The sequence below is a fragment of the Prionailurus bengalensis genome, chromosome D1 (genome assembly GCF_016509475.1).
Source record: "Prionailurus bengalensis isolate Pbe53 chromosome D1, Fcat_Pben_1.1_paternal_pri, whole genome shotgun sequence".
NCBI lineage: Eukaryota > Metazoa > Chordata > Mammalia > Carnivora > Felidae > Prionailurus > Prionailurus bengalensis.
Genome location: NC_057346.1, coordinates 49080944 through 49107543, shown reverse-complemented (window position 1 = coordinate 49107543; position 26600 = coordinate 49080944). Strand labels below are relative to the sequence as shown.

Genomic DNA, 26600 nt, shown 5'->3' with positions numbered 1-26600 from the left:
CTCAGACAAGTTACGATAACTCTGGTAGAAGTTGGTCAGTCTATCTGATATCAAACCTTTCCACTATGTTTGTGTACCTCAAATCTAAGCAAGCCTCAAGAAACCCTTGGGGAGCTTGTTAAAATGCAGCTTTCCTATCCACATCCCCAGAGATTCTGATTCCAAAGGACTGGGGTTGAGCCTGTGCATGTTCATGTTCAATAAGAGACCCAGCTGATGCTATGTGGGGGGTCCAGGCTACACATTTTTTTTTCCTGCTAAGTATTTTCTGGTCTCTTCTTTCTTCTCTATAGCTACTCTATGGTCCTAGGACAGCCTTATCCATGTCTCACTTACATTATTGAAATGGACTCCTGCTCTATAGGGGTGCCTTCTTTTGGAAATTCATTCCACATAGCAGTGGGGTGATCTTTGAAAACTCTAATCTAACTTCTGGTAAAATCTTCCAAAGACTCTCCACTGCCCTCATGATCTGGTTCTCAGCTTTCCCTCTGCCTTCTTGGTAGACACTTGGCAGCTTTGCATGGAAGCTTTTACACTTGGTCAAGATTTTGTTGAGGGGCGCCTGGGTGGCTCAGTTGGTTTAGCATCCGACTTTGGCTCAGGGCATGATCTCACAGTTCATGAGTTTGAGCCCTGCATCAGGCTCTGTGCTGACAGCTCAGAGCCTGGGGCCTGCTTCCAATTCTGTGTCTCCTTCTCTCTCTGCCCCTCCCCAACTCGTGCTCTGTCTCTCTCCTCAAAATGAGTAAATGTTAAAAAAATAAAAAAAAAAATATTTGGTTGATCCTTCAAGGCTCTTTTTGGACATTATCTCTCCTAGGAATTTTCCTATGAACTCTAAGAGACGTTTAAGTATTCCAGGTCTGAGTTCAAATAGTATCTTGGCCTCACTTCTCACTTAGCACTTATACCATATTCTATTCATTATTGGCTAACATGTTTATCTCTGGGAAATATTTTATGATTCCTAAAGGCTGGAACCATGTGTTACTTATGGTATACTTCCACTGCCTAATCACTACCTGGGACATAGTATGGCCTCAACAAATGTCTGGGGGAGCCTGGGTGGCTCAGTCAGTTAAGGTTTTGACTTTGGCTCAAGTCATAATCTCACAGTTTGTGAGTTCAAGCCCTGTCAGGCTCTGTGCTGACAGCTCAGAGCCTGGAGCCTGCTTCAGGTTCTGTTTCCTTCTCTCTGACCTTTCCCTGCTCACACTCTGTATCTGTCTCTCTCTTAAAAATAAGTAAACATTTAAAAAAATGTCTGCAAAAAAACTGAAAACTGAAGATATTAGACAGGAGGGGAGCAGGATGAGCAAGTGAATTTATTATGTTTCACTTTACCATTCCTAAGATTTTTTTTTTTACCATTCCTAAGATTAATACAATGAAAACTTTAGCTTAATTAGGCAATGAAAATAATATTGGATTTCAAAGGTATTTTAAAGATTTTACTTTTGTATTATTTTTCTCCTGGATTTGAGGTTGACCACACACGTTCAAGTGTCAACATATACAAAATAATAAAAGTATCTTAAAAACAATTAAACTAGAGAAGAATGCACAAACTAAAACATATCGTAAAAGTAAATATGTGTATCTGTGTAGTGAGCAGATTTTGTCAGTTATAAATTATACTAAATTTAGTATATAAGCTTGCAGATTAACTCGATTGTTTCAACAGCAGTACTTTTTAGACCTAGGAGAGAGATGTCTAACAAGAGTAAGTACACATAGAAATACATAAAGAACATAATTTATTCTCCATTTCATTCCACAGATGAGCAATTTCCTTATCAGTAACTTGACTAATAAATACCGTATGCGGAATAAGTGAAATAGGGTATATTTATTCATGATGTTAATTGAATTCAACTGGCTTTCCAGGTTCAGATAGGGACCCTCCTAACGTGTATTAAAGAAGGGAACTCAATTGTAGGCCCCCCTGCAAACCACCTTCAGAGAAGCCACAAGCATTTCTTTATCAGAGACTGATCTGTGTGTTGCTCATATGGTTCTCAGTGGATATGGGAGCTCAAAGTTTGGACAAATGTGATAATCACATAAAAAAATGGGGGTGCCTGAGTGGCTCAGTCAGTTGAGTGTCTGACTTCAGCTCAGGTCATGGTCTCACGGTTGGTGAGTTTGAGCCCCACATCAGTCTCTCTGCTGTCAGCACACAGTCTGCTTCAGATCCTCTGTCCCTCCCCTGCTTGTGCTCTCTCTGTCTCTCAAAAATGAATAAACATTAAAAAAACTGGAAAAAAAAGAGTTAGCAGCTCTCCCCAGGATGGGCTGATGACACTTAAGAATTCTCTGGACGTAGCCGTGTCTTTGTTCTTTATGTAAAAATGCTAGTCTTTAAAACCATATTGCCTACAGTAAGGGGAAAGAATCAGGGGAGAAAGATTCGAGCCAGAAGACCAATAAAGAACCTGTTAGATGTTCTCGAGTATGGAAATGAAAATAAAAAACCCGAGGAGGAACCTTTTCTGGGTGGATGAACTTTGAGGAGAATGTTGCTTTCCTGATGCCCCATGGAGTGGGACAGTATGGTGCCCCTTTCACCCTACCTTAATCTTCAGGTTACTCTTGGACATTCAAGCTCTTCATGGGGCTCTGGCCATCCAGGGACTAGCTCTTAATATTAAGGAGCTTTCTTTTGAAGGCAGTAATGATTTTTTCCCTTAAAACTCAGAAGTCACTTTGAAGCTGTTACAAAAGCAATCTTTATAACTTATCCTGGTGAAGCAAACACAATTCCTATTTACTGACAAAACACTGACTGTCAAGTCACTTTTTTGACAAATGATACAATGGCAGGCTCTGCTACTAACTCTCTGTGTGTCCTAGAGAAATGATTCTCAGTGTCTTCATCTGTAAATGACATAGTAGGAATCAATGGCCATACGGAAACTTCCAAGAATGTATGAAGTAGAACTGAGATTTCTCAATGTCAGCTCCAGTTAGACTCAGAGAGACTGCCAAGATCCTATCATCATAGTTGTATCTCTGCCCCATTCTCTCTCTCACAGTTAACATCCCCTCCTAAAGGGAGCTTGAGGGTTTGGAAAAGGAAACAGAATAATATTAGGAACCATTAGGTCAGATGTCCAAGGACAACAGTTCTCTCTGATCTCTTTAGCAATAGTTGCCTATTTTTCTTTTCTTTTGCCATTAAGTTCAGATTTTCAGAATCTCACACCCAGGATACTGGAGTAGCTTTCTCAGACATCTCCTCCTGTAGGTCTTTCTCCCCTCCAATCTGTCTTTCTCACGGTTACCAGATTGGTCTCCTGGAAAACTGCTTGAGATCATTCACTTACTTTTCCTCTAAGAAGAGAGAATTGAGCAGTCAGAATGTGTCTGGTAGACACCTTGCTAGGTGTTAGGGGCACAAAGATGAGTAAGTTTGGACCTTTGCCAGGGAGTGAGTGATATTTGGGCAACAATACAAGTACATTCAGGGTGCAAGCCCAGTGGGAATCACTAGGTTGGGTTTGATTACAACCATTAAAATTCTTCTGTCTATAGGATAAAGTACAAGCCTTCTGGAAAATTTAAGGCACCAGAACTGTTGGGAGTTTAGCTTTCCACTTCTGAGTCCTTTTATTCCCCTTCATAAACTATTACTTGCAATGAAGATAAATAATGTTTTACTTCCTATGTATCCTGTATCCTATTCCTACCTCACTGTTTGCTCCCTTGCAAATTTTACTAATCCTTGAAAGTCTCCTAGCCTCCCCTCCTTCCCCTCATCCCCTGCCTCTATTCAAATTCTTTCAGCTCCAAATCAGAATCTCCATCTCCTCTGAACTTCAGAGAATGCTTCCAGTCCCTCTTTGATGTTAACCATTTCCTCCTTGTGGGAACTCATTCTCTCCCTCAGTATCCCTGCTTCTTCAGGGCAGTGACTATGTCTTATGTGGCTAGGTCCACAATGCCTAGCAAGCTGCTTGTACTGGCATCTAATAAAGGTTTTACATGTCTTTATGCCAAGACGTGTCCTTTTGACAGGCCACCATGGAGGAAATGTGCAGTCCCAAGCGAACCTCAGAGAAGTTCTCATCCAGAAAGATGTACATCATCAAGGAAACCAGCTTCCCCTTTTCAGGCTTCAAGCTTAAGCCCAAGTTAATTTTTGACAAGGCTAAATCCATTTGAATATACTTCTTCATTTTTCTTAAGATGTACAGAGTCATGTGGTTTTAATAGGAAGAGGGCATGCTATAGTAAAGAGATTATGGGTGTTGGAATAGCCAGACATGGGTTCAGATTTTTTTTGCTTCCCTAGGTTTTAGTTTCCTTAAATCTGTGAAGAGGGAACAAATTATTTCCTTTCACATTTTGTTGTGGCAATTAAGAGATGTATGTAAGTTGTTTACAATTCCTACTACTACAATTCCTACTACTTCGAATAATATCTATCATTTCTATTTTGTACCAGGTTGTAGGACTAGTTATTTACTTAACAAACTCCCTTGCTTTAGAAAATGATTTAAAGTGCAGAGGGGACACTTACATGTTGCAGGTGGCTGGCATTTAGTAAGGCTGCTGATACTCTTATACTCTTCCAGACATATATTTTCGTTTCTTAAATTATAGGACTTTTTCAATAAAAGTAATTTAAAAAATAAAACAAATAAAAAAAATTCAGCATAAATCACTAAATACTCATTAATTTTTCAATGGACAACAGCTTGATTGTGAAGACTTTATAGTTTCCTAAATGTCTCAATAAGCAACAGAGTGGCTGATTATGAAATTGATGAAAAAAGTTAACAGAACAATGAAAGAAATTAAAGGAGTGATCAAGTTTCCACCAGAGGCTACTTTGAGTGGAGACTCATTAGGAATTTAACTGATTTCTCAGGGAAGCTTGCCTACAATGAGATCTTAGAAACTGAGGTGGTTCTCAGGAAGACCCATCCTAACAGATGGCCACTGTGAGCTTAGGGGTCTGGGTAGGCTGGAATTATGTGGGTTACTGACACAGATGTCCACTTGTCTTTGCATATGTAGACACAGACTTTGTGGAGCCACATGGAGTATACAGAAAGCCTGGGCACTTTCAAATGGAGCACTTTCAAATGGAGAGCCTTGGATTTCCTCATGGATACTCTCAAAATTTAATGAGCTTCAAAGCTCAAACCAGGCTTTCCACATACACTGCTTGACCTTCCAGATCCTCATTGTCAGCCCCATTTGCTGCAACTACCACTACACTATCCACACCATTCATCTGGTGTCCCCAATCTGATTGGCCTGACTCCAGCATGCCTACAGTTTCCCCTTTTAAGTTCATGCTGGATCCTATATGTGGCACACTCTTATTTGAACTTCAAGATCTTGTTCGAGTATCACATTCTCTTGAAAGACTTCTCTCTTACCCAAGGCATGATTACTAACTTTCCTTCTTCTGACTTCTACCAGAACAAAGTATAGTGTGAAGAAATGTGCATTCTTCTGTCCAAATGATCCGACACTTGCACCTACTAGCTGTGTGATCATAGCTTAATCAGTTAATCTTCTTGAAGCTCAGTCTCCCGATATTTAAAATAAAGACGGTTAATTCTTGGGGTGCCTGGGTGACTCAGTCTGTTGGGCATCCGACTTCGGCTCAGGTCGTGGTCTCACAGCTCATGGGTTCGAGTCCCACATCAGGCTCTGTGCTGACAGCTCAGAACCTGGAGCTTGCTTCAGATTCTGTGTCTCCCTCTCTCTCTGCCCCTCCCCTACTTGCTCTCTCTCTCTCTGTCAAAAATAAATAAAAACATTAAAAAATGACTTACTTCTCCACATTTATGAGTATCATCGGTGATACTGTGTTGGCAGACCTGCTTAGATTTCTCTTTGAGAGCTCCTTGAGATGAGAGACCTTGCCTTTTTATGTTACTTTGCTTTCCTATAAGGCACCTAGCACAATGCCTGGTGTTTTGCAGCACTCAATATTTATTAATCAATGGATAGTTCTGGAAAAAATAGCTCAAGTGCTGATATGTCAATTAAAGCCTAAGTTCTTCTGTGAAGTGCTCTCTGGCCGTTCCCACACTCATTAATTTGAATTCTCATAGCTCTTGAACATACTACTAAATACGGCTCTTGTTACAACCTGCTTTATACATACTAATGGATTTTAAGCCACCGCAGGGCAGTAAGCATGGCTTTCACTTTCAACTCCTATTTCACAATGCTGTGTAAATGCCAGCTAATGCAAAGATTATTTAAAATATCCCATTGTCTTTCTCATTCCAAGTAGTTTTCTTCCTCAATTCGTGTTGAATTTACCCCTAGATCCCAGACTGGGGCCTTGGTAACAGTAACTACTTTCTGTAGTCCGCGCCCTTGGCTCAAGGTGCGTGACCTCTCCTGACCTAGCTTCTCAGCTCTCCCCACAGTTGGTCTTTCCTTTCTTAAGCACACTTTCTCTTAATCATCCTTTACTTTCTACTTGTGAGCAAGAATCTTCTCATTGATGTATTGTTCTCATGGGGATTTGGAAAACTTTGATTTTTTGTTTCTTATTTCATAGGCTCATGGAGAATTACTACTGGAAAGCTCCTTAAAAATAATTGAACCCAGGGACCTCAAATAGAGAATAATTCTCAACATTGTGTGAGGCATCCAAAGTCAATTAATGCCCCCCCCCTTTTTTTTCTGCTGAGGTCATACATGGTCTCAGAGTCATTTTTAATAATATTCCCGGTAAAGACTATCAGTTTACCAGAAACTATCAATCCATCATCATGATCCATCCACTGGAAGTAAAACTTGCCTGACATACTTGATGTTGTTCAAAGCTGTTATTTTGCTAGTGAGGCCCAAAGAGCAGTGGTGACTTAGTCATGAACTAAAACCAGAACCCAAGTTACCTGGCCCTCATGATTGCCCATCCAGGGTTTCCCTTTCCACATAACTGGTCCTCATTCAATAGTCATTCAAGTCTGAGAATTTGTTTTCTATTTTTTGGCACGTACCTAATAATATTTTAACAGTATGATTAAAAAGCTCAATACTCATGTCTATGTCTTATCAAAAAGACAGCTGGGCTCTCATAGATGTTATAAACTCTTGAGAAGAAGGAACTTTGATAGGCTTGTGTCTTTCACACATTCAACTACATAAATGAAACAAACAGGAGCTCTATCCTTAAATTCTCCCTAAGAATCAATGAAAAATCCTGCTCCCTTCTTTATAAACAGTAGTTATTTGAAAAGATTCCATGTATGATGACACATACCTTTTTAAAAAGAGGTACATCTTATGTTTAAATAAATTCCCATTTCACCCAAATGTTTTAGGGGAAAGTAAATTGTTATGTCAATAACTAGGCTGCTCTGTGATCTTCTACTTAAAAATTCAAGGGACAGTGTTGTGGTTTGGTGCTCAAAAGCCCTAAGAAATGATAGCTTTTCTTCTTTTTGTTTTTCATGGTGACATCTATTGGCCATAATTTGTGGTTCCGTGTGATGCTGACAAGCCAGAATTATTAGGACAGAAAGGTAAAGGAAAGGAGATGAAGAAAAAGAGCACAGGAAGAAAAAAAGGACAGGTAGGGGGCAGTATTTTATCATACAGCAACGTGATACTGGTTTTAGCACTTAAAAATAGATTTTAAAAGCTGTACAAGCCACAGCTGACATCATACTTAATGGTGAAAGGTTGAATGCCTTTCCCTTAAGGTCAGGAACAGGGCAAGGATGACTGCCCTTGCCACTTCTATCCAACATTGATCTGGAGGTTCTACCAGGGCAATCAGGCCCGACAAAGAAATAAAAGTCATCCAGGGTGAAAAGAAAGAAGTAAAATTCTATTTTTACACATGATATGATCTTATACATAGAAAATGCTAAGGAACCCACCAGAAAAACTGTTAGAACTAATAAATGGGTTCAGCAAGGTAGGAGGATATAACATTGATATATAAAATAATTATATTTCTATATACTTGAAATGAACAAAACAAACAATGAAAATGAGAAGATAATTCACATGTTAAAAAGAAATTGGAACCCTACCTCATATCATATACAAAAGCTAACTCAAAATGGATCAAACACCTAAATATAAGAGCTAAAACTATGAAATTCTTAGAAGAATATATGGATGTAAATCTTCATGACCTTGGATTAAGTAATGATTTCTTAAATATGACATCAAAAACATAAGTAACAGGGGCTCCTGGGTGGCTTAGTAAGTTGAGTGTCTGGGTTTGACCCCTGAATCAGGCTCTGTGCTGTCAGTGCAGAGCCTGCTTTGAACCCTCTCTCCTCTTCTCTCTCTGACCCTTCTCTGCTCATGTGTGCACTATCTCTCAAAAATAAAAGCATTAAAAAAACCCACAAGTAACAAAAGGAAACATCGATAAATTGGACTTCATCAAAATTAAGAAGTTTTGTGCATCAAAGGACACTAGCAAGAGCATGAAAGGACAACCTACAGACTGGGAGAAAATAAGTGGAAAGCATACAGCTGATAAGAGATTGATATCCAGAATATATAAAAAACTTCTGTACAACTCAACAACAACAAAATCCAATTTAAAAATGGGAAAGGATCTGAAAAGACATTTCTACAAAGAAGATACAGAAATGGCCGACCAGCTCATGAGAAGATGCTCAACACCAATAGTAATTAGGGAAATGCAAATTGCAACCACAATGAGATATGACTTCAGACAGAATAAGCAGAAAGACATATAATAACAAGTGTTGGTGAGAATGTGGAGACATTAGAACCCTCTTACAATGATGATGGGAATGCAAACAGGTACAACCACCTTGGAAAACAGTCTGGAAGTTCCTCAAAATGTTAAACATAGAGTTATCACATGACCCAGAAATTCTCCTCTTAGGTATACACACAATGGAAATAAGAATACATGTCCACACAAAAATTTATACACAAATGTTCATTGCAGCATTATCCATAATAGCGGAAAGTGGAAAGAACCCAGATGTCCATCAACTAATGAATGGATAAATTAAATGAGATATATCATTACAATGGGATATTGTTTGGCAACGAAAAGAAATAAAGTACTTATACATGCTACAATATAGATGCATGAGAACATAATGTGAAGTGAGAGAAGCAGTCACAAAAGACCACATGGTGTATAATTCCATTTATGTAAAATATCCAGAATAGGCAAACTATAGACAAAATAGTTTGGTAGTTGCCTTGGGCTGGGTAGGGTGGAGGTGGGGTGAGGCTGGGGGCAATGGGAAGTGACTGCTACAGGATACCTGGATGGGGTGATCAAATGTTCTCAAAGTGACTGTAGTGATGATTTCATAACTAAATATACGAAAAAAAAAAAAAAACTTTGGATGGTATAACTTAAATTAGTGAATTGTATGGTAGGTGAATTTTATCATCAAAGATGTTATTAAAAAAGATACATGTGTGTATAATACTTTAATTTTGAAGATTAAATTTCCCCTGTTAATTCTCTTCTATGTCTGTCACAACAATCCACGTATTCACTTAGATGATCTATCCACATATTTCCATGACCACTGTCTTAGCTTTGTTGTATGTAACAGACTAGACATACTGGTGATGAGCAGGTAGGTTTTTTTTATGAAACCCATCCTTTTAGAACATTTAATTTAAATGAAAAAAAATAAAGAAATGATAACACTAAACTACCTTTTTTCTCCTTCATTGTAATCATTACATCACCTTCATGAACACATCATTTCTGTGGACCACTAGCAGCTTTATCCCTAGTATTGAATATATTTACCATAAATCTACTTCCTGAGGGAATACACTATTGCTTTCAGTAGTACATTTATAACAGTACTCTACAGAGTACTATACAGTACTCTGGTAGCTCCATAATTTCTTTGCTACTGAAAGTCTAAATATTAATTATAATTAAACCCATGGCAACGGAGAGAACTTAATGTTTCAATTATTTTGTACTTACCCCTTTTGAATCAATCACTCCGGGTTTCGCATTAAACTTCACTGTCTTCAACCGGGCACGCTCCTTTCTTTCCACCCTAAAGAAAATTGAAAATAAAGAGTCTATCACATGACAAGGCATTTATGATTAAGTTCCTTATTAAATGAAGAATATCTCTTCTTATCCTAAAGCTCAAATAAAATGTATTCTAAAATATTTCTGTTCCTTTGTTTGGTATAAAAAGTCTTGGTATAATGTCTCTAAGCAGCTAACACATCCTTGAAACTTTTGTGTTACATGTACTGAGAGTCATAGTGATTGGGGAGGGGGGACAAAGGGAGAAAAACTAATATTTGTTACTTAAATGGCTGAATAAATCAACCAAATATCTATTATAATAAATCACAATCCATAGAGATGGACATGTAAAGTGGAGCCCAAATAAACTTTTCTCTTCTCTGTTCCCCTCTGCAGGCCTTGCCTCTCCTACCCTTTTCTTCTCATTTCCTTTTTCTTCCCTTCCCTTTAGGAATGAACACTAGGGGATTTACCTTCACCTTAAAACCAAACATGTTATAGATAATCTTGAATTTTTCCTTTTCCCCACTGCCATTTTCCTGTCATCTCTGCACATTTCATCATTGTACCTGCCACTTCATTCATTCATCAAATACTCATTGAGTGCCTACCCATGCATCAAGCAAGGAGCCGGGGAACAAAGGAAAAAAAAACATCAAAAAGCATGGCTGTAATAAACACACAGGACTGTGCTTCTGGTAGGCACAGAGACATAAAGACAGACTGATAATGCTGCACTGTAAGACTGTTGACAGCAGTGGGGCTTGGGGGAGCATCTATCTCATCGGAGGGTGAGAAGGCGGGGTAGAAAGAATTGAGGTGGGCTTCTTGGAGGAGGTGTCAATTTGAAGGATGTCAAACTTGAAGGATGAGAAAGAGCTTGTCAGTAGGAAAAGTTTGGGGAGAATTTCCCAGACAGGAGGAACAACACATAGCATGACCTGAGGGTCTAAAAAAAGCTAAAGACTTTGGGGAAGGTACTGATACAGGCTATATACAGGATGGGATATGAGACAGTAAGATAGTGAAGCCTCCTTATACAAGATAACCATCTACACTAAGGACTGGGGCTTTAACATTTTTTCAAGTTTACTTATTTATTTTGAGAGAGAAAGCATGAGTGGGTGAAGGACAGAGAGAGGGGGAGAGAGAGAATCCCAAGCAGTCTCTGAGCTGTCAGCACAGAGCCTGATGAGAGGCTCTAACTCACAAATCATGAGATCATGATCTGGGCCAAAACCAGGAGTTGGCAGCTTAACTGTCTGAGCCACCCGGGAGACCCGACTTGGGCTTTTTCCTTGGGGAATCCTCAGGAGTTATTAGAAGATATAATGTGGAGAAGTGATAGAACAGATTAACATTTTAAATAAATAACCCAGGTGGTGGAGGAAGATAGACTGGAAGAGGGAAGGGACTGTGGGAAGCAGGAAGTCCATTTAGAAGCTTTTGGCATTATTCAGGCAAGAAACAATGAGGTGGAGGAGAGGGAAGGGTTTGAGAAATAGTAGTAAAGTAAAATTGGTAAGACTTGTGCCTATTTGAAGGATGGGGTGGAAAAAAGAGGAAAAGAGAAGCTAAGTACTTCCTTGATTTTTTGTTTTTTTGAGCCTCTCCAGTCAGACATGAATACTCCTTCCTTTAAGATACAACAGTACTTATTTGTATCTTCATGTTGGTATTATCTCTTGTTCCCTTGTGTTTATTTTCACAGTGTACATACAAAGCTGCATGCTCCTTGAGGGCAAGTCCACATTCTCACTCTACAGCATATTGTAGTAAGACCTCAGTAAACAGCTGTTAACTAAAATAATATGCGGTGCATTGTTTTAACTGGATTTTTTATTTAAATATGGCTGGCTCTAATTTCAAAAATGGGGAAAGAAAAGAGAGAGAGAAGAAAAACCCTGAATCTACAGAAATGAATGGTTTATGAAATCTAAATTATTCGTAGATCAATAATTAACAACATATTGCTTTTTAACTGAGAGCTCTTTTGTGTTTCCAGCTGAAACACAGTGCAGATCAGGGTTTCTATAGTTACAGGGCAGAGTTTCAGAATATATTTCAGTGTGAGAGGAGAATATTTGAGTGGAAACAGCTGAACAAAAAATTTCATATCTAACCTCAGATATTAAAGCAATATGTTTCACTGAGAGTTTCTATTTGCACCCAACAGACAACAGTTGGGAACAGTACAAGGAAGACTTTGGATAAGGTAAGCTGCCAAGTGGAAAGATGTTCACTGAGAAAATGCCTGTTCTGAGCTACTTCAGCTTTTCTCAGTTTTAATCCAAGAGCAAATGTTAATTCATATTCATCTCTTCGAATCCTTCTAAAACTGTTGTTACAGCCCTGACTTTATCCTGGCTTCGTTGCATTAACCAGGCTGATTATGGAAAACACTGGTACATTAGATGATGCCAAAATGACACACAGAGGATACATGGTTTTGATCAGGCTATGCAAAAAATTCTGTCCAGACCCACAGAACTCACAGGGCTCCAAACATATATTAGGCTGAATTTGGGATTCTACGAACTATTTGGATAGACTATTCTAATTTTTACCCCCTGGATCCCAAGTTCAACCTTTTTTTTAGATTTCTTAAGAAATGTCTCCATTAGGCCATCTTTAGTGGTTCATCCCTTAAATGGGTTGCAAAGAATGTTATGTCAGATGGACACACACACACACACACACACACACCTGTTATTTGCTATGGTTTATGATTAATCTTCAAAGAGGCCATAGAAAAAAGTAAAAAACAATTTTTAAAGGTGGCAGGGTTTTGGCTCACTCATGGAAGTGAGGAAGTCGGAAAGTTTTGCTTTCTCTTGGGATTGAAAATTTCATTAGTCATGATAATGAGAATAATATAAGTGGTGGCTGAAGCTTTAACACATAATTATTAGCAAAAAGATTCCTTTACATTTATATCCTCTCATTTGGTTCCCATGATAATCAAGTGATGTAGGTATTACTGACCCCATTTTATGGCTGGGAAAGCTGACACTTGAAGCTTGCCAAGTTTAGAAAGTGGTAGGAATAAGGGCCTGAGCACACAGCTGCTAAAAGCTAACTTGACTGCCTCTCCACATCTACTTAGTTTGAGAAACAGCATTCAAGGATCTTCCACGGCTTTCTCCACAATGGGAATTCTCAACACAAATGAGATTTTGGATGGGTCATACACGGTTTTAAGGTCAATACATTTCTTCGGAGGTTTTCATTAAGTTTTTCACAAATGATAACCAACCCCCTCCCTTGAATCCCCATATCCCAAATGTCCTGAATTAAATAAACCATAACTGAATGCAAGTGTATAATCATTGAGCTAACACCATACCATAAAAGGCTGGGCTTAAAGTTTAGAATAAATTTTAACACAGAAATTTAGGTTAGCTAAGTGACTATGTGCAGCATTATAAATATTGAATTACATGATAAATATTGAATGAGTTTCTCTCCTTTGCAGTCTTTCTGCATTCACTGCAGGCCCATCATTGTCTTACTTTCCCTTCACAGAGGGCCATGTTGATTACCTCTTTCAGTGGTAGCAGTGACTGTGGCTTATGTTTTCTCCTAGCTACCACAGGCCCTTCCTCTCTTCTAGTGCTTCTTGAGTTGCAAGAGGATAGCTTATCGCTCAAATGAGAGGTAGGGCTGGGAAATAGGGTTCTCTATAATGCTGTGTTCTTTCAGGCACTAAAAGCTCAAAATATGAAGAAAGGAAAACACCTATCATTTGAGTATGCACAAAGTATTCGATGTTGTACTTGGCCTATATTATCTATAACTGTACAATGATCCAGGGTCTAAGAAGGAGCTGGGCATAGAGTAGGTGCTTAATAAATCTTTGTTGAATAAATGAATGAATGAATGAACGAAAGCATGAATAAACCCTCAAGGAGCATTCTTGACTTGGATGTGAAAACTAAGGCTCAAGAGTCACTTCACTTGCCCACACAAATGGTGTTTTTCATAAAAAGTTATTTACCATTGCATGACTTTTCACTTGGCAAGAGTCCTTATAAAAGTTTAGCATTACCTTCCTTAATTGTGTTACTAAGTAAGATTCCTTTGGTAGATATACGTGATATTAGTCCTCAGATCTTTACCTAAGGAAATGGTGGACCACTTGTAGAGAAAGACTGAATTGAAATGAGAAGTACTACCTTACTTTTCTCACACTCAAGAGGCAAGCAATTAATTAGATTGTTTAAGCAGAAATAATCCTCTCCACCCTAGTCTGGTCACTGACCAAAATCCTGAAAATATAAACTGGATGGCAAAGTCTGAACAATCAATTCTGACAGCTAGCTTCTCCAGGGAGTTCCAAATAGTCATGCTTCAATGAGCCCAACTGTCTCCCTCTGCCCTCTCACCCATTCCCCATCTGGCATTTTCACGTTCTGGCCAAACACATAATGAGGTCAGGCTTGGAGCCCTGGATGGTGGGAACATCACTTGGTTCTGGGTGTTCCTGTGCTGTGCTCTACAAGGATGGAAATGTCACCCACGTTACTGGCCACAGGCTCACTGTGAAAGCTAGGTGCCTAAACCTTAAGGCAATGCTAGCGACACGCTTGTTATCTGAGAACCTAGGTGGTCATCACTGAGGGGCAATGACTAAAGACTGGGATTAGCAGACTGTAGAAAAGCATCCTATCTTGGCGACTCACAAACTACCTAATCTCAGAAAGCAGTGATTCTATGCTAAGAGTCCAGGTTTTAAAGTCACACAAACCTGGTTTTGAACACTGCATTTGCCACTTACTCTCTGTGTGACTTGGGCAGGTCATTCAGCCTCTTAGGATCTCAGGATTCATGCTGGTAAACTTAGAGTATTGACACAGACTTCAGAAAATTACGGTGAACATTAAATGAGGTAATATGAGAGAATTGGTTAGCACCGTGTCTGATACATATTAAGACCTCCTAATTGACAATTCTAATATACCCTTGGTGTAGTGGAAAGGCATGTGGTCTTGTTTTCAGAGAGACGTGGGTTCAGCCAGTGGCTGGTTGTTCATCCTTGGGCAAGTTACCTGACTTCTTGGACCCTTGGTTTCCTTACGAGGCTTTTGTGAAGATGAAATGAAATTATGTATTTGAAAGCACCTGGCACAATACGTGGCTGGTGCTATCATCCAATGGAATGCATCTCTCTGTCTGGTGTCCTTTCACATCCCTTTGCCCCTGCTATGGACTGAGTGTGTTTGCCCAAAATTCATATGTTGAAGCCCTGGTGCCTAGTGTGATGGTATTTGGAGGTGGGGCCTTTGGGAGATAATTAGGTGGGGAGGATGGAGCCCTCATGAATGGGGTTAGTGCCGGTATAAGTAGAAACATGAGAAATGATCTCTCTGTTAGCCATGTGAGGGTATAGCAAAACGACCATCTGTACCCAAGGAAGAGGGCCCTCACCAGGAACCCAAACAGCCAGTGCCTTAAATTTGGACTCTCCACTCTTCAGAACTGTGAGAAATAAATGTCTATTGTTTAAACCTTCCAGTCTATGATATTTTGTTATGGCGGCCCAAGCTGACTAGGACAAGTACCTTTAGTTAGAAATAGCCCTCATTAACCTAATCACACTGTAGCTAGGCACGCTGTGTTGTCCCACAAATGTTGGGCTCCAGAGACAGTGACCTAATGACAGCGCTTGGCACACAGACACTGCTCAAACAATGTTTGCTGAATTAAATTTTGTCGAGTTTTATTTTTGTAACTTTGGGAGGAAGGATTACGTATAAGTTAAAAGTATCAATTCTGTAGCCTGGATTCAAATCCCGGTTCTGCCACTTACTAGTTGGACAATTTCAGGCAAGTTAATTAACTTCTTTATGCCTCAACCTCCTGGTTTGTAAAATGGGCACAATCATAATATAACATCTCTCATAGGGTTATGATGAGGTTTAAATAAGTTCATTGTAAAGGGTTTAGAACAGTGCCTAGCATGCTCTTGGAGTATTTTGTTAAATAAAATTTCTTTATCATCTTCAAAAAACAGGAGGAGGAAGGCAATAATTATCATACTCTCCATCTTGGTGTAATTGGGATGATTAAATGGAATCATCAATAGAGAAACATATTTGTAAAGGGTGAAGTCATGCCCTGATGTCACCCATTAAGAGATTTTCCCAGATGAGCTCTTACTAGTTGAATTATACTCAGAAAAGGGACTATAAAGGAATTAAAGATTGAAAAATGAACCCCAATCTAATAGTAAATCATATTTGAGCAGCTCCCACTTATTCTGAGCTGTTGTTGTAAGATGCTGAATGTAGTGTGAAATGAGAAAGCCTCATTTAAAAGTAAAATATTAAAGAACAGGCCTAGGACAGGCTCATGACAGATTGTGTGTGTGTGTTTTATTTTAGAGGGAGAGAGAGAGAGAGCAAGCAAGGGAGAAGGAGAGAGAAAGAGAGAGAGAGAGAGAAAGAATGAATCCCAAGCAGGTTCCAGAGCCTGACATGGGCCTCGAACCCATGACCCTGGGATCATGACCTGAGCTGAAATCAAGAGTTGATGTTCAACTGACTGAACCACCCAGGTGCCCCTCATGATAGATTTTAAAGTCCATGCATAAGAACTCTTTGTGAGGTAGGATTATAAGTGACTTTTATTTCTTTTTTATACTTTTCAAAAATTTCCCATTTTTCTACAATGAAATGTGTTACTTTTATAAACACATAAAACAATAATGATAACATTTTTAAAAAAGATTTAAAATCCTAAGGAGAAAGTTGGCAGAAACTCATTTATAGCCATAAGCACACCCACACGTACATACACATGCACACACATGTACACACATACGGAGGGGGAAGCTACTGCAGCATTCATGAGATAGAATGCAAATACATGTCAGCATTAGAGTCACTAGACAAACTTCTTTTTCAGGCTAGCTGTAGTATGGTTGTTAAGATGGTTTTTATCCAAACTAGGGGAGAAAGCCAACTTAAGAATGACCACCAGCAAGTAGAAAATTACCTCAAGAGGCATAGCACTGGGAATGTTCCTTGTGGGGGAAAATGATGTGTAATTGAACAAATGAAGGGCTACTGACAAGACTGGTTAGAATCACAGAACCTCTGGGTTGGAAAAGGCCCGAGAAATCATATAGTTCAACACTCTATCCAAACCTCGAATCCTCGATGCTAGATCTTCTATTACCAGAATCACCTGGATGGATTTACAAACACATTCAGATTTCCAGGACCCCCTCCAGATGGACTGAATTAGAATATGTGTGTGTGTGTGTGTGTATGTGTGTGTGTGTGTGTGTGTGTGTGTGTGTGTGTATGTGTGTGTGCATGCACTCACAGGCACACACGGAGAGGAGGGTCAGAGAAGGAGGGAACAGACACATCTAAGCTATTTTTTAATATAAAAATTTTTAAATATTTATTTCTGAGGGACAGAAAGAGAGACAGAGTGTGAGCAGGGGAAGGGCAGAGAGAGAGGGAGACACAGAATCTGAAGCAGGCTCCAGGCTCTGAGCTGTCAGCACAGAGGCTGACGCGAGGCTCAGACTCATTAGTCGTGAGATCATGCTGAGCCACCTAGGTGCCCCATATCTAAGTTTTTATAACGCTCCCTTGTTATGAAAACTATTGTTCTAGTTTGATATCTTCCCAGGTAATCCATACCATCTGTACACAGCTGACTAGTAAAAGAATTTCTTTAAAATAAGCTGAAATCTATTCCTTCCTTGACACCCCACTTTCGTCCTTGGGGCCATATTCAAGAAGATAGCTCTTTTTTCTACAGAGCAGCTTCTCAGACAGCTCTGATGGATTAAATCAAAGCAGACCAAAATGCGTGTTGCCTTGACTTTTTTTTTTTTTTTAAGTAAACGGAAATGGAGAAACAGAATATAAACTAGTGCGGAGAGTCCATGCTTTGAATATATAACCTTTGAGAAAACACTACAAGCCACAGTATAAACTCAGAATGTCCTCTCAAAGCAATGTCAGGCAACTATTCTGTGCCAAAAGGACGCTGGTGGGAAGGAAATTCCTCCATGGTGGTGATGACTGGAAGCTACTGGGACACATGGGAGAGGTGGCTGTTCTGAAGTATATTCCTGCCTTTCAAAAGCATAGTGGAAGAAAGGCTTGGAAGAGAAAGAGCATGGTGCTCTTGACATACAGAACTGATTATCTGAGTGAAAGTGGGAGTTGTGGGGTGGGTGGGGAAAAGGAGTAAGGAAAACAGTAAAAAAGTGATAAACCCAGTCTTAGGCCTCACCCAGATGTTCCACAGCTCATATTCCAAGCATCTGAATTTGGCATGAAGGTTTTTAATTTTTCCCCCATCAGTAGTTGAAGGTAATACATAGCTAGGACCTTTGATTAGTAAATCATACTTTATGTGGCTTTCACCTGACCTTTCTGTAAAGCTATCTGGTAAATCTGAACCTCTGGAATAACACCTCTGAGTGTTTAAGTCCGCATACATGCTGATAAGATAATCTTGAACATGTGGATGCTGGTAAATGTTTTAGGGAGGTGGTGGAAGCAGATCCCCTTTCTTGCTTTATGTCTTACCAGAGTCACCAGCTTTTGTAAATCTCTAATATGAAAAGAACAAGAATACTTAATTCATGTCACCTGTCACCACTGACAATTTCCCTGCAGACTGACTATCCCACTCAAATGGTTATTTTATAAACAGTTTGTCTTATCTTCATCTTCCCTCATTTCCACTCCCTGGATAGCTGAAAAGCATACAGTCTGAAATAGAAAAGGCAATTCTTACCTCCGTTTGCTAGGGATGACCCCCATCTCTTCACTGTCCCCTTCCAGTGTGACTCTTCTGGCTTGCCACCACTCATCATCTGAGGCGTTGATAACATGGAGAATATCTCCATACTTAAAACTAAGTCCTTGACTTGGCAGCCCACTGTCCTTGCTCTTGTCATAGTCAAACATGGCTCTGTAGAAATGACAAGAGAGAACGTTGTTAAGAACCTCTGGAGCACAGATTTCGGATTCATCATTTCGATTACCAAGTCTTGCCCTGAGAATCCATCATCCATTTGATACCAGCTCCGAGGCCTGACTCCCAGGACTGCAGTCCACATTCCCACTGCTGTGGTCACCAGTTAACATTGGTTCCTGCTTCTCCTTGGAGGCTGCAGGGACAGCCTACAGACTCCTAAAGCTGGGGTACTGCTTCCTTTCTTGGGGACCATCATATGTGGCAAGGTGATAATGGGAGATGTGGAAACACCTGAGATGTTTTCCCTCCCACTACAATTGAAATTTAAAAGTCACTAAAAAGAAGGAAATAATGAAGAGAAACATGGGCATCTTTGTGAATGAAACATTTTGTGCTATGAACAAATCCTCTCAGATGTATGTATCAGTTCACAGAACTCTTTCTTTTATAAAGGGAGAAACGGTAACAACTTAAGTGCCCACCCATAGGTGACTGTGATCCTTCCACCCACTGGACTACTGGACCATTACTGAAGCAGAAAGGTTGCAGTTCCATACCTATATTGTGAACCTGAAACTAATATAACCTGTATGTTCATTGCACAGGAATTAACATTTTTAATAAATAAACTGCAAATTAAAACCACAAAAGCACAAATAAAAAATAAAACAAATTGAATGGTTGTAGAGGTTAATAAAATAACATGAGTAAGTGGTCAAAATGCAACAATAAAAATATAATTACTCCTATGTTTATGTGTATGTATACAGATAGATCAAAATTATATGGATAAGACAAATCTTTTTGCTTCCACAGAAGGCTAAGCCTACTTCAGCACTGCATTCATCATTCTGAATTGTAATTCTTGCTTTATGTACCACGTTTCCCTCACTAAAGAACACGTTCCCTTTGCTGAACTGAACACTCTTATATGTATAGATTGGTGGGGCAAGGGAATTGCAAATAGAATTGAAATGATCGCCAAGACCTTAGTAGCTAGGTGTTGCCTTAAGTAGCTGACAGTTTGTCTCAAGTCTTAGATTGCCTACCTCCTCTCATATCCCCCTGCCCTCACAAACCACCACTGCACACATACAATTTCTCAGGAGAAGCAGATTTTGCCACCTCTCTGCTTATTTCCCTTTGATTCCATTCTGAGAATTTCCTTAGAGCATAACCACTATGCAAGCAAAATTAGATAGATCTGGGGAACAGATTTTTCTAAGATCACTGAGGACCAAGTATGGTTCTTTTCCTTTCTCCTTCTTTCCCCCCCCCTCTCCTCATGAAAGAAATGTCACATCTGCTGTCATGGCAACCAAAAAGAGCTGAAGACAGCATGTAGAACTCTCAAATACGTTAGAAAAATCTGAATTACTTGCAACACAGCTCTGTCTTCCATGAACTCTGTACCCAAGTAATGGAATAGGAAGAGTTTCTCCGTCTAAGTTCCCAGAATGACTCATTTCCACCTTGACCATCTGCATCTTCCCTACTGAAGACTTTAGCAAAGCTCTACCCAGGTGAAAGGGGGTTGAGAGAGGGCAGAGGTCCACTTCTGACACTGTCACTTCTCTGGCTGGGTGGTGTGACATAAATTAATTAACACTCATGAGCCACAGGTTTTTGTAATGCAAAATTAGTCCAATAACTACTTTCAGACAGAGCTGCTATAAACATTAATAAGACATATGAGGCAGCCAGCTCACGGTGAGTGCACTGTAGCAGCGTGTAGCAGAGCGGTTAAGAATAGACTCAGGGGTCACACTGTCACGGTCATTTCCTGATTCTACTGCTTCTTACCAGTTATATAGCTGGTTTTCTGCATAAGCTACTTAACCTTTCTGAGGCCTCAGATTTCTCATACATAACAGTTATGATGACAACAGCAATGGTAACAGTACCCCCATCATAAAATTGTTGCATGGATGGAATGTCACGTAAGGTAATACATGTGAAACAGAGCACGCACAGCAATGCCTGGCACATAGTGACAATCATCAAGTTTCAACTGTTATTATTTTCTTCACTGTCCCCTTTGAGTGGATATCCATAAAAATCCTTTCTATAGATTCTACTCTGGGTTAACATAGTAAGCTTGAGACTGCTATCCTTAAAAAAATTTTTTTAATGTTTATTTATTATTGAGAGACAGAGAGAGACAGCATGAGCAGGGGAGGGGCAGAGAGAGAGGGAGACACAGAATCTGAAGCAGGTCCCAGGCTCTGAGCTGTCAGCACAGAGCCCAACATGGGGCTTGAACTCACAAACCGTGAGATCATGACCTCAGCCGAAATTGGACACTTAACTGACTGAGCCACCCAGGCACCCCAAGATTTCTATCCTTAAAAAGACCTTCCTACAAGGGTGGCTCATGGCTGACATCTGGGAAATTAGATTTTGGTTCTATTTCCCATTAAGAATGGCTCACCATGCCTAAACTGTGTATAAACAACATCTAAGGTGAACATTTGTTTTTCTTCTGTGAATCTGGAATTGTGGTATGTGCCAGGCAGAAGTTGACTACATGACCAGTCCCCCATATAAACCCTGGACCGTGAGGGGCGCCTGGTTGCCTCAGTCAGTTAAGTGTCCGACCTCAGCTCATGTCATGATCTCATGGTTCATGAGTTTGAGCCCCGCATCAGACTCTGCTGTCAGCACAGAGCACACTTTGGATCTGGATCCTCTGTCTCCTTCTCTCTCTGCCCCTCCCCCCCTTCTCTCTCTCTCCCTCTCTCTCCCTCTCTTTTTCTCTCACATACATACACACACACACACACACACACTCTCTCTCTCTCTCTCTCTCTCACTCTCAAAAATAAACAAACATAAAAAAAGATAATAAAAATAAAACAACCCCCACCCCCACACCGAACTTTGAGTCTTTAATAAGCTTCCTTGTAGACAACATTTATACCTGCTGTCACAATTTGTTGCTGGAGGAATTAGGCATGTCCCATGTGACTCCACTGGGAGAAGGCTCTTGGAAGCTTGCGCCCAGTTTCCTCTGGATTTTGTCCCAAGCTCCTTTCCCTTTGCTGATTTTGCTTTGTGTCCTTTTCTGTAATAAATCATAGTCCTGAGTATGTCTATGCTGAGTTCTGTGAGCCTTCCCAATGAATCATCGACCCTGGGAGTTTTCTTGAGCGTCCCCAACACTCTATAGATTGCAAATCATTTTCATATACACTACCTCATCTGTGACTCAATCCATTCTGATAAAGAATGTATGATGGATACAGCATTATCCCCTTTTTACAGATGAAGGATAGACTAACCTCAGCATACATGGCTTAGAGTCAGCAACTTCAGGCTGCAGCTTGGGTCTCCTGACCCAGAGTCCTGCTACAATGCTCTTCAACTTGTTCTCCATGACCCCCTCCCCCGAAACCTGAGAGGTGGTGACAAGGTGGCAAGGATAATAACCATGATGGCTACCACTCCTTATGCTCATATTAGGTGCCCTGGCACTTTGTATCCATTGTCTTATTTGACATCATAACAACCTGAAGGTAAAAATTAGTATCCTCATTTTACAGACGAGGAAAGGAAGCTCAGGACGGTAGGGCACCTGCCCAAGGTAACATGTACACATGTGGTGGAGACTGCACCTAGAATATGGTCTGTCTGGCTCCAAAATCCATGTTCTTGGACATTTCATTGTGAGGCTCAGTTTTCCAGCCTGTTATCCTCTGGTCTTGCTCACAATTTAGCAGTACCAGGAGTTTTTATCCTCTCTTCAGGGCTGACCATCCTCTCCCACCCTCCCCCCCAAATCCCCAAAGCTCCCTTACTGATCACTTCTTGTCCCAGTATTTTTTAAAACAAATTTTAAATGTTTTATTTATTTTTGAGAGAGCACAAGTGAGGGAGGGGCAGTGAGAGGGGGACAGAGGATCCAGGGCGGGCTCTGCACTGACAACATCGAGCGATTTGGGACTCGAATTGCAAGACCATGACCTGAGCCTAAGCTGGACGCTCAGCTGATAGGTGTCCCTATCACAGTGTTCTTGTTTTTTGTTTTTTTTTGTTTTTGTTTTTGTTTTTGTTTTGTTTTGTTTTGTTTTTAGTCCTAAGGGTCTTTGAACCTCTGGTTTAGCACCAGGCTCTTTATGGATGTCAAGCCATCAGGAAAACTGACAGGTGGCTGCCAAGAAGGCAGGCTCTAGGGTGAGACTGCTTGGGTTTGCAACTTTTTGACCATGTGAATTTTAAGCAAGTTACTTGGCTTCTCTGGGCTCCAAGTTTTCTTAACTATAAAATTGGCACATAATAACAGCACCTACCCCAAAGGGATGTGGTGAGGATTAAGTAAAATAATATATGGAAAGTACTGTAACAGCAGCCTGGCACTAGCGATTGCTCAATAAATGGTAGTTACTATTACTCTTATTATTGTTTTTCTGAAAAATGTGCTGGCCTTGACTCAGGGAATCTGCTGGGACTGTGGCCCTTAGTAGCTGTCTTGTGGACTGTGTACAAAAAACATCTAAAATATCTCTCCAACCTCAGAGTCCAGTTCAGCACTGGGCACAGAGTAGACCCTCAGTGTCAGTCCGTGAAAATGTTTCAGATGAACTTTGAAAGCCCCGCTTCTCTCAAGCCTGTGTCCTTATGTGTAAGGGAGAGGAGTAGAGACTGTTCTGGTGGTCCTCACCGGGCCAGACATTCAATCTACTGTGCTCTGTTCTAATTCCCAAGAATCCTGGAGGGAAGGTTTCCCACTCCTGCCTTCAGCCATAGGTATCCTCGCAGAAGGGGCTCACAACATGTTCTTCCCGAGTTCTGTTTATCTCAGACAATCTGCCGCTCTAAGATTACATGGATTTCAGACTTGTCAGGCCCCTGAAAACAAGCAGCTGATACATTTCAGTGGCTTCTGGCTCCTTTGGATATTAATGGATCTTCATGTCTGGGAAAAATGTTACAGTGCCCCATCACCTAATTTAAAAAGCGGTAAGCTGTTTTTAATTTGTTTTATGTGCTAATTCATCAGAGCAACTTTTATAAAATGCCATTAAGACTCACACTTTCCACCCAGGGTGCTTTTAACAAGTCCATTAGACAAGTAGAATTAGACAGGAATAATGCAATGACTCTCCCATCCCTCCTGCCCCTCCTGCATTTCACCATGCGGTGGCCCTTTGCCAACTGGGGAAGTCTAATAAGGGAAGTGAAGAGCTGCTCGTTCTCATGGCTGTGTCACATGACTGAGACACCTGACAATTGATGGAATTTGTGCTTCTTAAGTGGCCTACAATGTGTGAAAGACTATATTTTTACCTCATCCAATGTACTGGCCAGGCAAGGCAGCATCTGGATTATATGCCAAGCTTTGGAGAGAGAAGAGACCTAGGTTATGTCCCAACTCTGCCATTCCTGCTTGTGAATTTGGGGCATGTTACTTAACTTCCTAGATGATCTCTTCACCAGAGATCATCATTCCATCAACTATGAAATGCAGAGAATGATGGCTTAAAAAATTTTTTTTCAATGTTTTTTATTTATTTTTGGGACAGAGAGAGACAGAGCATGAACGGGGGAGGGGCAGAGAGAGAGGGAGACACAGAATCGGAAACAGGCTCCAGGCTCTGAGCCATCAGCCCAGAGCCCAACGCGGGGCTCGAACTCACGGACCGCGAGCGAGATCGTGACCTGGCTGAAGTCGGACGCTTAACCGACTGCGCCACCCAGGCGCCCCCAGAGAATGATGGTTTTAAGTCAAAAGATTGTTATGAAGATATCACTCTAGGGTGACGCATGAGAAATGCCCAACACACACACAGAATGAGTTCCACTTTGTTATTATTCTGACAACAATTTTGCCAGGTAAGCCTTTTTTATCTCATAAAGGAAATGAGACCCAAGGAGCTGAAATGAAAAAAAGCTAATAAGTAGCAGAACCAGGATTCAAATATAGATAGATGTGTCTGAATCACAAGCCCATGCTCCTGACTGTAGAATTCAGCCTGGAATTCCTGATAAGGAATGTTGTCCTTAGACCTCATCTCCAGAGATTTCATGATTTGGTGATTGCATTTATAATGACACCATGGGCTAGACATGAGGGGATAGGCATGAGTAGTTTACTGAGTGCACAGTTAGTTCTCACAACTACCTCACAGTACATGGATTAGCCTTGTACTGCAGATGAGGAAATATAGACTTAAGCAATATGCCCAGTGACATACCAGCTAGCAAGTGATAGGGCAGGACTGAATTCAAGACCTGTTTGCCTCCATCATTTATGTTATTAAAAGCAAGTTGCCATATTTAAAAGCCTTGAACTAAAGCCTAATTACCAGTTGAAAAATCCAAAACCAAAAACCAAAAACACCCCCAAAAAACCTAACCCTCCCACCCCCCAAAAACCCTGTCTGACTCTAAGGCTTGTGGACTTGCTACACCAACCCATGTGTTGTTTTTGCAAGGAACCCTCTCCAATCAAAACCACCCGTATTCTCTATTGGGCTTAGACTGCAGTAATATTTAATAATTATGGACCATAAGAGCACATGTGTTCTCTGTGTTGTTCAGAGGCCTGAATTTTGGCTGACCCACTTTAAGACTGGTATAGCAAAGAATCACAAGGGTGAAGAGAACCCCCAGGACCATGCCAGTAAGAACTGGAAAAATTACTTGATGTGTCTTGTGGTTATCGAAAATATGGTAGGGAAAATAATTCCCTAACCCCTTCTTTGCAAGGACGTCCACACCTCAATCCCCAGAGCCTGCAAATATGTTACCTTATGTGGCAAAAGGAATTTGCAGATATTATCAAAGTTAAAGGTCTTAATATGGGGAGAGTATCCTTGATTATCTGGGTGGGCCCAATCCAATCACACGAGTCCTTAAAAGTAGAAGAGAAGGCAGAAGAATAGGTCAGAGAGCTGTGACATGAGGGGTACATGACTGCCATTACTAGATTTGAAGATGGAGGAAGGTAATTTGTCATGGAAGCAGTAGAAAACTAATAACAGAGGACAAGGAAGAAGATGGTTTACTAGAAGGCAGATAGAAGGCAAAGGCTACCAGTTTGATGATCCTGTTGAAGATTCTTTGGAATAAAAACAACTACTCAACAACTATAATAACAGCTCACTAAATGCCTATTATTGGCCAGCCATGTGCAAAGTACCTTTGTTTTACATAATTTTATCTTACTGAATCCGTGTAAATAGCTTATAATAGAAGTATGATGATTTCTACTTTGCAGATAAAAAACGTAAGGCTTTGATTTGTTAACACTTATACTTTATCCAATTATCACAAAAACCCTATGAGATAAATACTATTGTTCTTATGTTCAAATAAGGAGACTGAGGCACAGAAGTGCAGCCTTTTCTTTCTCTGAGGTTGTAAAGCACTTTGCTTGCACCTCTCTTGGGAAGCCTACAATGTCCAGTCTTGAATGGGAATGTGTTTTACCTCCTTTATTGGATTAAAAGCTACTGAAGGTCAGAGGCTCCCGGGTACAGCTTCTGCACAGAGTTTTTGTAGATGCTTTATAAATGAACAAATCGAGGTGCCTGGGTGGTTCAGTTGGTTAAGTGTCTGACTTTGGCCCAGGTCATGGTTTCCTGGCTCGTGAATTTGAGCCCCACGTCAGGCTCTGTGTTGACAGCTCAGAGACTGGAGCCTGCTTCGGATT

The 26600-nt window shown here is 40.4% G+C and overlaps 1 protein-coding gene across 24 annotated transcripts in view; it reads right to left on the bottom strand.

Annotated features, from left to right (window-relative positions):
* The window catches only part of DLG2 (discs large MAGUK scaffold protein 2), a 2073554-nt gene that overhangs the window by 47466 nt on the left and 1999488 nt on the right, over window positions 1–26600 (bottom strand). For all 24 annotated transcript variants that reach the window (XM_043580064.1, XM_043580065.1, XM_043580066.1 and 21 more), the window contains 2 exons: window positions 18764–18940; window positions 9941–10016 (listed from right to left, as the gene is read on the bottom strand). In XM_043580064.1, coding sequence (XP_043435999.1) covers window positions 9941–10016; window positions 18764–18940 — 253 coding nt within the window. The remainder of the gene's footprint in view (window positions 1–9940; window positions 10017–18763; window positions 18941–26600) is intronic.